Source organism: Anopheles moucheti, chromosome 3, assembly GCF_943734755.1.
Source record: "Anopheles moucheti chromosome 3, idAnoMoucSN_F20_07, whole genome shotgun sequence".
Taxonomy (NCBI): Eukaryota; Metazoa; Arthropoda; class Insecta; order Diptera; family Culicidae; genus Anopheles; species Anopheles moucheti.
Window position 1 is genome coordinate 64,011,485 of NC_069141.1, and position 12,274 is coordinate 64,023,758.

Below are 12,274 nucleotides of genomic sequence, written 5' to 3' on the forward strand. Positions count from 1 at the left end.
TCAGTCGTTCGGTCCACTGCCTGAGTATTGTTTCGCTTAATGTTAAGCCTACGGTACTGGCACTAATCAGTTCACTACTTGTGCTACAGCAAAACGAGAGCAAACGCATAAGTGAAGCAGCACGCCTTGTTTGCAGTGCTTCCGCGTAACGCTTGCAGCGTAACGCCGCGTTACGCTGTAGTGCTTGCGGGATGGGTACATTAGTTTAAAACGTTTTTTTCAAACCTTTCATCAAGTCTTGTTAAAATTCTTTCTACTGCTGTCATGTATGATTGACATGCTTATAAATTAATGAATTATTTTACATCACGCAATAAATAGTTCTTATCTACACCACCGTTACCGTTTCGTGCTTTTTTGTTAGTGAAGCTTTGGTTGAATACGTTTCGTGTCAGAGATCATTCGAAAGCTGTTCCGTTCGCAATCGCCTTTTTTATGTCTTTCTTTGCTGTTCTGCTATGACTAGATGTTACACTCTCTTACTTGCAACTGCTCGAACTCGGCCAGTTGCAGAGGAACAGGAGTGAAAGAAAGGTTAAACAGGGGCCTGCTCTGTTACGATTCGGCCCGTTAAAATTGCTCTTTTAAACTTATCGTTAAATATAGTAAGTGATTAGATAATTGCTCGTTTGGACGCAGTACGCGGTACGCCCGCTGGTTTTTGTTTTGCCAGCTGCTGCAATCTTGTACTACCAGTAGATAACGCTAATTTAGGCCCTCTAGGATAGTGAAGCGGGATATCGGGAGAACCCCATTGACACACCCGTGACTACTAACGTACTAATTGAACCCACACTCTCGATCGTACCAAGAAGTTGCACTGAGACGATAAGCACTATAGATAGAACAAACGAATTGACAATCGTTGCCAAAGATGGCGTCGGTAGGGACCTGCCTGTACTGTCATTGCTTAGCCTTTTCACTTTCTTTATGTGTGGTTGTGTGTATGAACGTAACGCATAATTGACTATACAGAAAACGGGAAAGAGTATGTTTTCTAATGTAAATTCTACCAGGCTTACTTAGTAGTAGTAGGGGATGGCGATTATAGTTTTGTACAACCATTCACACGATTTCATCTCACGTTCACTCGATCTTCACGTTCATACCTCTCTCTCATGCGCACACTAACACACTGACCATTTTACTTAACACTAATTTGTTGCTATTTATTTGCTTGTATTGCACGTTTTACCCACCTACTCCAATAACGCAAAGTTTCGTTCCTTGCCGGAAAGTGTTTTTTCCCTCAAGCAAACGAACGTCTTCGTTCGAGGAGAAGAGATATAGAAAATATAAACGAACGATTCGGCTCGAGCTGTATCGTGCCTGGGTGTGGTTAATCGTTGAAAAACGCGACAAATGAAACACTATCAAAACTGACCGACCGGTAGTGCTGGGGTAGTGCACACGGTTCACACACACCATTACGCATACATACCATGATGGCATATGGCCACCCATCTCGTACATAAAACGTCAAACAATCACACAACAATTCGCATTTAAATTTCATTCGTTAAAACTCGATCTCTGCTCCGGCTCGGTGGACAAAAAGCACAAAAAGAAAAACCCCTTGGTCATTAACGAGCGTCCTGTCACTTGTTGGACAGCCCACTAACAAAATGGGTGAGTTTCCTTCCGGCTGCGCTGTAGGCCATAATTTTTCCCTTACTCATCCCGCATTTCTCATCATTAGCGACCTGGACACCCCAAAACCCATCACCGTACTGCAATGTCCAATTAAATTTCATCAAGATAACGAAGTAATCGCACCTCACTTTTGCAGTGTTTCGTTTGTTTCATCTTCTTCGCCAGGTGGTAAATCTTTACCGGGCACCGTCCGGTCACTGTGGCGGTGGCCTTATTTTGCAATAGAAAAAAAATATGTGACGATTTGACAAATTGGTGACGACTTGTCAGTGTTTCGCTTTTTTTTATTATTTTTGTTACTCTTCTCAACATCCTTCGGAACAATCGCAAAAGGAAACACGTTTATGAGAGTCATTTACTTCCGACTTCCGGACTGGACACGGCCAACCGATTGGCCGACCATTGCCGACACAGGTGACGTAGGCATTTATAAAGTACAGCAAAGCGAATCTGGTGCATTGGGGGAAGAGTCTGTTTTTTTCGTTTTCACTGTTTTTACTATCTGGTATTTTGTTTTTCTTTAGAGTTTTCAATTTTCTTTCAACTCTGCTCGCATTCATGACGGTGTACAATTTTTTGTGTACTTTTTTTCCAATAAAAAATGCCACAGAAGGCATCACTTTAACAAGGCAGGCTTTTCTTTTTTTCCTCCAATGCTGACAACTTTTTGTACCGAATAAAAGAATCTTCTCTGTCAATAATCAATCAACGGTTTATGGCTCAGAAAGCAACCGCACCGAACGCTACCATGAATGGCAATTTACGACGGAAGCAAATAAAATCAACATCCTGCCGCCACGAGCGTCACGAGGGGAAATGGTGGGACGAGATTCATTCCGAGCAGCGTGAGACGCCCCACGTGCAAACCGGAAGTCACCCTGGGAGAGAACTTTTTTCGAGAAGAAACTGTTCGTAAAATGGAAAATGTGCCTCTTTGTTATTGTTTTTTTTTTACTTTAAGTTGCTTTCTTGCTACTGGAGTATTTGGAAGCAGAATATCATAAAGGTTTTGCCAGCGATCCACAAGGAGGTAGGCTTCACACGGAACGGCAAACCCCTCTGGTACTGTCGAGCATGAAGTGAGTGGGTGCCTGAAAAACTGGGAGGGAAGCAGTGAAAACTAGTTTTAATTAAACAACTTTAATCGTTTTTAGCATCTTTGCAAGAAACTGCGCGTCGTCTGCGAAGGTCCTGCCCAGGAAGCCGAGGAGAGATCATCAAAAGGATGCTTCAACAGTCTTCTGCCAAGAGCTTCCGCTTCCTTTTGCCCGGAGAGCTCACGTCCCACTCCGCTTTACAGCGTGATGCCGTTGGGATGAGAATCGAGTTTTAAGTAAATGCTCCTCTACTATCCTTGCCCGCATGCACACGCATCCTCAAGCACACGTACCAGCTCACACATCCAACAGCTCACAAACACCCGCTCACACCGCGGCGAGACAACGGTTGGAACAACAACTACCATGCATAGATCTTCCCAAAAGCTATACACTTCCTTCTTATACCACCCTACGATTTGCATCGGCAAGAGGCAAGAAGCAAGAGTTTTCTTTAGCAATAGTTTGCTCCAAACACTTCCAGGACCCGCATTACTGTTGCCCTGTTGTCACCGTTTTCAGCAGCGTACACACATGTGTGAGTGTGTTTTTGTGAGCGTGAACATTCACATCTCATCCACCAACTCACCCCTGGGAAATGCCCACGGAGTGAAATATTTACAGTACACGGTTGCTTGTTTACTTATGTCCTAATTCGTTGTGTTCAGAAACGTTTTGCTACTTCGTTCAGAATCTCGTTGCATCCGATAGTTTCGATATTTGTTTATCTCGTTGCACGTTTCACGTCCTGTGCAGACACTTAAACCTTTTTCCAGAAGGGACAACGTAGGAAAAATGCAGTGCTTAAGAAGAACTTAGGTGTACACGTGAAGTCTTTTTTTGGTAATGATCTAGTTGTGTGTATGTCAAAAGTTTAACTAACTAAAACAAAGCATTCTGCATACATTTTCCAAATGGACGACTAGAAGTATTAACAAAAAAATTATAATTTAAAGTTTCTTAAAACACTGTAAATAGGATTGAATTGAAGAACACATGAAAGTATAGTTATGTTTTGTGCGAATATCAATAGCAATGAGAATCAATGTGTGGTCAACAAGTCATAAACAACTCGAAGGACATTTTATCTAAAAGGACTTTGAAGAAGTGCTTCGGAGAGATCAAGTAGATTCACAGTAGATACAGACGATCTTCCTACAAGTAGCGATACGGGTAGCTGTGGGCAATCACGTCCTGGGACTGGATGCCCGCCACAGCTGGAAATGAACTTACTAACCCAAACCAAACACCATTACAGACTAGATGAAGACTAGATTTTCTTTTCCATTCCCTTAAGTACATTAGTGGTCTAGGAGCTAATCGATGCGAACGGAAACTATGCGCCTAAGAACTTACGTGCTAACGTGCTACACCGTACTATACACTATGCTTCCCACTGTGTCCCACGCCAAAAAAGCTGCCTATCCAAAATGGGTTAAGAAAAAACTAAATACTATTAACAATTTCCATTGCTTAAAACGCCAAAGCTTCCGCTTTTCCCCCTTTACCAACCCCAAAACCCGGTCCACATTATTGCCAAGCGTAAGTTATTAATCGAAAGTTTTGCCTTATTGCTTTAGTACTTCTTTGTTTGTTTTTCTTTTTTCCATAACATCTTTACACCTAAGCATTGCTTTAATCGTTTACACACCATTCTAATTTGAGTTTTGTAACAAAGTTTCAGTAAAAGAAGGAAACCCTCCATTGGCGGGAGGTGTTTTTTATTTTCGTCTTTGTTTTTAGTTGTTTTTTTTGCTTTGTTTTGTTTTCATTTGAGGCTATTCCATTTGCAAATCTGATTTGCTACAGCGCAACGTTCAACGTTTTACTGGTTTAACTAAGTTGGATTTTTGTTTATATCGATTTTTTCCTTGTTGTTGCTATTTTGCTGGTCTTTTTGTTTTTTTTTCTCTCTAAATTGTAATCGCTTTTATCATTTACGTTTGGTTTGTGTTTTAACCGAAAGGGAGAATAAATGATGCAGTACAACATAAGCATCGTTAGTTTTCTCTTCCTTTTAAACCTTTTCGTCATCTTGTTGCTTTACTTCATGGACGTATTTGTGATTTGTTTTTTACTTTAAAAAGATTTATGTTTGATGTTCTAATGTTTGCTGTTCGTTTCTATTAAGATCGTTTAAAGATGTTTCTTCAATTGCTTGCGTTGTTTCACATGTTAATTGCTCTTTATGTTACACTTTTGTTTCGTAGTCAAACCGTGAACACACGCGTGACCGGTGACGCAACGTTACGTGTGTTGCTTTAAACACTCTAGCACAAATCAATCTAGCACCGGGTAAATGAATATTGCAACTGAAACAAAACACTTTCTACCAACTTGATTAATTGAGTGACATGAATGTAAAGTGAAGCGATTTCGCCGTTCGCATGGTTCGCATTATCGTTTGACGTGAATCTCCACAGCCCCACATGGTGCCGTTTCCCACCGACGGCCATTACGCGCGCTGGTAGTTCGGACTAATGATCCATTTGCGGCACCTTACCAAACCCCCCCCACCACATATACACACACACACACCCTCACGTGACGCGTCACGTAAATTGTGTGCTTCAGCATGGCGTGACTGGGGACACGCTTTCCGGTGAATCGTTTCGTAGGTGAAAGGTGAAAAATATATGTTTTTTCTTCTGTTATGTTACCGCCCAGCAACGGAAGGTGACGATTAGATTAGGGCAAGATTTATGATGAACTCGTGGTCCAAATCAACCATTTCCCATCGAACCCCCAGAGGGGGGTTTTGGTTGTTAATGAGTCAGCCGTAGAAAAGGGAGGTAAGAATTAAGAACTTAACAGGCAAACAAAAAAAATACACCCCGAAAACGAAATAATACCCTGCCATAAAACCGTTTTGTAAACGGACAAGGACAAACGGACAAACTTAAAATAAATTAAATGTGCTTTTGGAGCTGCTTTTCGTTGGATTTTTAAACGTTTTTTTTTTGTTGTTTAGGATTGTTTGTTTGTTTTTGCATTGTTAAACACTTGTCGCTCCCACATTTCCACTTCGCTTTTCCCTTTTTACCTTCTCTTTTGTTCTCTGTTAGTTTCATCTTTGCACCACTCTTCGTCTTTTCTATTACGAGGTTTTCTTTCATTCAGCACTTTAATGTTAGCTGTAGCGTTTACGTTACTATAATTTAGTATTAACGTGGTTGCATTTGCAGTTTTTAGGATAGGAATTTCTAAACTTTTAGCTTATGTAGGAAAGTAATTGCTGATTCGTGTTCTTACTTGTGTTGTGTTGTGTTGTGATGTGTATCGTGTGTGTGTGTTTTCAGTGTTGGTTTCACTACGCATAAATGCAATGCAATAGAACTAGAGAGGATAAATAAGAGCACATTATACTGGCTGGCGAGAGCAGGCCGGTACGCTAAGCCCCACGAGGGGAAAAAAGGGAATAGAGAGCAGCGAGCACACTAGATCCTCCATCCTTCTATCCCACCCCCGGCTAGCTTGCATCCCGAACCTGCCCCAATCACAAACCAAGCCAAGGGGCCCGAAAAAATTAATTGAATCGTAGTAGTAAGTTAATTGAATCGAATTGCGCAGTACGCAGTACGGCTAGCCGCATGCGCTTTGGTGGCAAGTTGGTGTTGAGATTCGCCGCGAATCTCCCACCCATTCTATACATACCGCACACGACAGCACCCATCTTTAACGTGCTCACCTGCCTCTAGGCTCCTAGGCTCCTGCGGGGAGGTTTCCTTGAGGCTATACGCGCTCAACGCACTATATCTGCTACTGCTAGCTTCCTTTCACCTGAATTGTTACGGCCTACCAGCGGGCTAGGGCAACTATGCAAGAGTCGTTCTACACGGGGGGTTTTACTTTTCCTCTCGCTCTTGCTTGTTTTGTTACGTTTTTTTTTTGTTTCACTTCCTTTGCTTCTCACCTGCTCTTTTATAGATGTATAAGGGTGTAAATATAATATATGTATATATATACTTTGTGTATATAAAGGTTTCATTAGGTATCGAATCCAGCTCCAGCCTGCTCAGTTAATCAATCTTGCAATTTCGTTAAATCGGCGCTTGTTTTTTTTTGTTTGTTTTTTTTTGTTTTGTTTGTTCAAAGAGAGAGGTTCACCTGTTAAAACTGTTGCTATGCATGACTAATGGGGCTTGCAGTGACTAGTAGAAGGGGGTTTGTTCGTAGCTTTCTTAGGTGTTTCGGGGATTCGCACTATTTCGCAGGGGGAGATTTCAAGACGGGCGTTATCCTGCTCACTATCGCGCTAATTGGTGCATAGTGATGTGTGTTCGTAGAGGTTTCGCTAGTTTAGTTTGTTCTACGTTCTGTATGTGTGTGTGTATGTTTTGGTTTCTTCGGTTTTTTTTTTTCGTTTCTAAAGCAGTTACTTTTTTTTGTTTCTGTTGCACTTGTAAGAGTAACGTTCGGCGAAAGGTTATTTGAAGAGGGAAACAATAATAATTGCTTAAATGACTACTTACGAACCGCCATTTCCATTTTGTTCTTGTTGTCTCCACTAGCGCCTGGATGTATGCAACCGGCAGCCGTTCATGGCTTCTTCACAGCAGGCGATCGTTTCATGCAGATTGCTGTCCGCACACGATCGTAACCGGTTACCCGGCAAAGTTGACGTTTATCTGTACGGCTGCGGCCGCCGCTGCGGCTGCTGCTGCGGCTGCCGCCGATGCCGGATGCTGGTGAAGGTGATGCTGGTGATGCTGGTGATGGTGACCGTGGTGATGATGCTGGTGGTTCGTCGCCGTCGTCAGAATCGCGGCCGGACCGAGCACTGCGGCCGCTGCCGCTGCTGCCGCGGCTGCTGCTGCCCCATTGGCCAGCCCGGCGCTCGGGGACGTACTGCCGTTCGTCACCGTACCGGACCCGGCCGACAGTGCCAACCGGCCGGCGGCCAGGTTTTTCATCACAAAGATACTGCTCGTACCGTTCGTGCCGGTGCTGGGGCTGATGGTGAGATGAGGTACCGGGGACATCGGGGACGGGCAGGGCATCGCATCGTCCGACTCGTCCCCCTCGATGTCGACGTTCCGCTCGCGCTTGAGCGCCATCGGTGGGCGCCGGTCGGAGAGCGGTGCCGAATGCAGCTCATCCATCGAGGAACCGTCGAGCGAACTGGGGGACATCGGTGACATCAGCGGCGATTGTGGTGCACCATCCTCCTTGAAGCAGGCCGACTCCAGATGCTTGTTGAGGTACGATTTGAGCGCGAACGTTTTGTGGCATCGACCACACTGGTAGTTCTTGTCGATCGAGTGTGTCTGCATGTGCGCCCGCAGGTTCGACCGGTCGGCGAACGCCTTGCCGCAGTGCGCACACCCGTACGGCTTCTCGCCCGTGTGCGATCGCAGATGACCCTGCAGCAGCCAGGGCCGCGAGAACAGCTTCCCGCAGACGCCGCAGCTGTGCGACAGCTTGTGCGTCAGTACGTGCATCGCCAGCGCCGGCATGGAGACGTACGCCTTGCCGCAGGTGTGACACTTCTTGGCCGACTGCGAGTCGAGACTTCGGTGCGTTTGCTTGTGGCGCGACAGATTGCTCGAGGTGGCGTACTGCTTGCCACACTCCGTGCACGTGTACTTCGCCTTGTTCTCGAGCGCCGTCTTCGGGTCGGCCATCTTTTTCTTCGATCGGCCATCGCTGACGAAGAACGCTTCGTACGTGTAGGCCACCGTTTTCGACCCATTCTTACCCTCCGAGTCGGACGATTCCGTCGACTGTTGCATCTCGTCGGAGGAGGAATCCAGGCTGACGTCGTGCGCCGCGTACCCGGGCAGCGTGTTCGTGCTGTTGCGGTTCTCATTCTGCTCCGGCGAGCTCAGTGCATGCGGCACTGTTGGTGGTGACTGCAGGGGAGGAAGTGGGGAAGTGGCCGGGTGATGCTGGTGCGTCTGCAACGGTCGCCGGTCGGGATCGTTGGTGGAAGATTTTGCGGGCACTAGCACCACTGTGGGGGTGGTGGCATGCTGTGCGGGCTGCTGGGTGGCGAGAAGTTGATGTGGTGCCGGCGGAGGTAGAAACGCCGTCGAGGCACTCAGGTCCAGGATGGCATGGGCGGCGTGCAGATCTTCCTCGGCCGGTATTCTCAGCTCGTAGCTGGGCCGGGGCGGCCTATCGTCCAACGAGTACGGCCGGTAGATGTCCTTCTTCTTCGGGGGCAGCGACAGCGCGGTACCGGTGCTGGTGAAACACATGGCGAGCGACTTCTTCTGGGAGGGGGACCGCTGCGGACTTTCGGCTCCGGCACTGGCCGCACTCGGCGATGCTGAGGTGGTTGAGGGCGTTGCACACAAGGGTGCGAGGGCGATGAACTGTTGCTGGGATGAAGACTGTTGCTGCTGTTGCTGTTGCTGTTGTTGATAGCTGGACGACTCAGGATCCAGCTTCGGCAGGTAGGCGGTAAAGTGATGGGAAATGTCCTGCCCATAGCCTGTGTGAGAAGCAGAAGTAAACAAGGACCAGAACACTACGATTAGCATCAAATAAAACTGTTGACGGTAGCATTCGCAATCGTGTCCAATGTCGTCCGTAGTTTGCTGTCTCCCTAAAGTCGTAAAACAGAATTTGAACGACCCTGTCGCCATTGGAAGCAACAGTCGTCATCAGCTACACCACCACCACTTCACCATATACCATGACGATGCGTCAGTACTATAAATCTATCTCTCCGCCCCTACAGCAGCTCAACTGTTTGTTCAGTCGGTGGGATTTCTGCACCAGACGAAAAACAATCCAATTCCAAATGCAAGGACCAACGCATGCATGTATTGGGGTATTGGGTGCAGAGACGAATACCGACAGACGGTTGCAAGAATTGCAACGGTCTGCTGCCTTTGGCCACTCTAATACTCCCCCCTCCCAGCCACCAATCTCTCCCGAACTCCCGAACCAACCATGGCATGGCTCAGTCCCACACGCGCGACTTCGTTTACTGCGCAATGCTTTTTGGGATTGCTCCGGGACGTTCGTACAAAGCTTTGACCAAAGAACGAACAGCAATCGGAACACGCAATGAGAATGGCGAAGATGTTTCCACAGACGCCACAATAACCACCGCCATGTTGCCCCGCCAAGCTGTAGTCATACGTGGCTCCCGGGTTCCCGGGAGTTCGGGGAAAACTACCCTTGCTGAGAGCACATTTTCACATTTTCTTTTGGCGGCACTGATCGTTCTGACCGCAACATGAAACCCCGTACGCCGTGCGGTTCTGTCGATGATGGGAAACCAAGAGTTTTGACTCGATGCTTGAAGTCCCTTGCGTGCCATCGCGTTGCACCGGACTTTTCACTCGCTTTCGCGTAGAAAATGGGAAAATTGTTGCTCCTGGCTGGTACGGCCAGTTTGTCTATTTCTGTAGCTGGTTGCCTTACCTTCTTTGCTGCCGCCCAGGCACAATATTACCGTCGGCGTTTCTCCACACTCTCGGGTCACGAAATTGCAAATTTCCGTAACCCTCCGGTGGGATGAATGGAAAACTTCATTTTCCAATCGGTCGCTGATGGCGCCATGTGGACAGTGGGAACTTTTCGGCTAGTTTTATTTTCCCCCCGGAACATGGCGGTACGGAGCAACGGTGATCTCACTTCTTCGCGTCCAATAGCATGTGGTTTTTTACCGCAGCCTACTTCAGCACCGAAATGTCAATCCGAAGGACCGAAGGTTTTTGTTTGTTTCGATGGCTACCTTCAAGCTATACACCTTGTCTGCTAGCCTCCTTGGATGCTAGCGGCGGTGGAGCTCACAGGCCTAGGCAAGTGGTTCGGCATAAGGCATTCGTTATTTTTTCCACCAGTCGTTGCGCCCATCACCCCGAACCGGATTCGGGCCCCGAACCACATTTATATTCATTTTTGGCATCTCGGGGGAGGGTACGTCACGTCACCAGCAGGGAATGCTACATGTCCGATAGAAAACAACCATGGCGCGCGTACACGGGAACGAATGAGAGAGAGAGAGAGAGAGAGCGACAGATAATAAGGGAGAAGGTAGAACGAAGAAAGTGGCGAATGGATGGGTTCCGGTACGTCCTTTTGCACATCGAAACGAGCCGATGGATGGGTTTGGATTTTCTACCGCATTGCACCACTTTCCAGTACTTGTTTTTCGGTGCTGACGAATGGGGTTTTGGGCTTGGGTGCAGGGATTGCGAAATTGGTGCTCGTACGAAAAAAAAACACACACACACAAGGGGTGTTATGTTTATAAAATCTTTTCGGAATATTTTAATGGACCCGCTCCGGGTTTCGGGTTTGGTTTGCGAAGGGCAACCGTGCATCAACCGTGGAAAAATGGATTCCCAATCTGATGCAGCAATATTTTTGCTTGTTGTTGTTTCCTGCACGAGCAATTCAAACTTGCAGTGTGTTCTGGGTGCAATTTATTCCGTTGGTTGCTTGCGTGTAGCTGCATGATGTAAAGGAGCGACACTGGTTGCGGTGTCTACTCATCCGCACATCAAGCTCGCCTCGTAACCCTGTACTGGACACTGAAAGACACCATTCGAAACCGTTTTTATTGTAGACAGAAACGGGACAGGCTTCAAACCGTTGCGGTCGAATGGCTTCTTTGCGGCTCGGATAAGACGAATGGCTTCATTGCGCTCACCGGTGGATCGAGTGCATGGAGTGCACTGGAAAACTTAATTTCGGACGGATTACGAACCTGAAGCAACAATCCACCGACGGCTAGCGATGATGGTAGCAAAACATGCACTGAATAAGCAACGGCAAACGGCTTGATTTGGCCGCCATTGCGGTTGAAGATGGAGACATGAGAGAAAATCCCAATCGTACCGGTGTTATTGTTGAAGTACGTTGATGCTGCTTGAAGTACATCAAATGCTGCATTGTGTTTTTTACACATGTATGTGAAACGTTCTTACTACTTTAAGACATATTTTGAGGTATCTTGAGTTTTAAGAATATATCTTGAGTTATTCATAATTAAATATAATGTTATGACTCAATTTCTCTTCTTTTCTCTTGACTCTCTTAATGACTCTTCTTTAATGTAGTTAATGGCTGACCTATGGCTTCTCTTTTCGGCCTCGATTTTTGTTTCTAAGCTAAGTTTTCAGTCCTCAGCAAAACCCCTCACGAAACCTCAGATAAATTAGTACCCGCATTTGTAAATTTATTTATAAGTTTTTCCAAGTACTGATATGTGTCCAGATTAACTAAAAATATTATAAAGCCAGTTTATAATTCTTTTATTTCAGCAATAAATAAATTTTACTAACAAAGATATACGCGAAATGGATAAAACATTAATCTCAACAGCTTAGCTTCTTTTATCTATTTGTTTTAACAATTCCACAAGCTTTTATTAACCAGCACACGGAAAGATAGCTCAACAATTTAAAGTGGCTGATTTGTTGGAAATAAGAGACCGAAGATGCATTCTCTTCACCTCGAAATTTGCTTACCCTAGACATTAACCAGAGTCGTGAGCTGAGACGCCAGGAGCACGCACCATCACGCGGCCAGAGCTTAAGCTGAATAGTTTTCGCTTATATTTT

General features: G+C 46.0%; 1 protein-coding gene across 1 annotated transcript in view; it reads right to left on the reverse strand.

Annotated features, from left to right (window-relative positions):
- Positions 1-6,588: 6,588 nt before the first annotated feature.
- Positions 6,589-12,274, reverse strand: part of LOC128302573 (transcription factor btd-like) — a 62,889-nt gene continuing 57,203 nt past the window's right edge. The window contains exon 2 of the mRNA XM_053039422.1: positions 6,589-9,186. Coding sequence (XP_052895382.1) covers positions 7,355-9,186 — 1,832 coding nt within the window. The 3' untranslated portion in view covers positions 6,589-7,354. The remainder of the gene's footprint in view (positions 9,187-12,274) is intronic.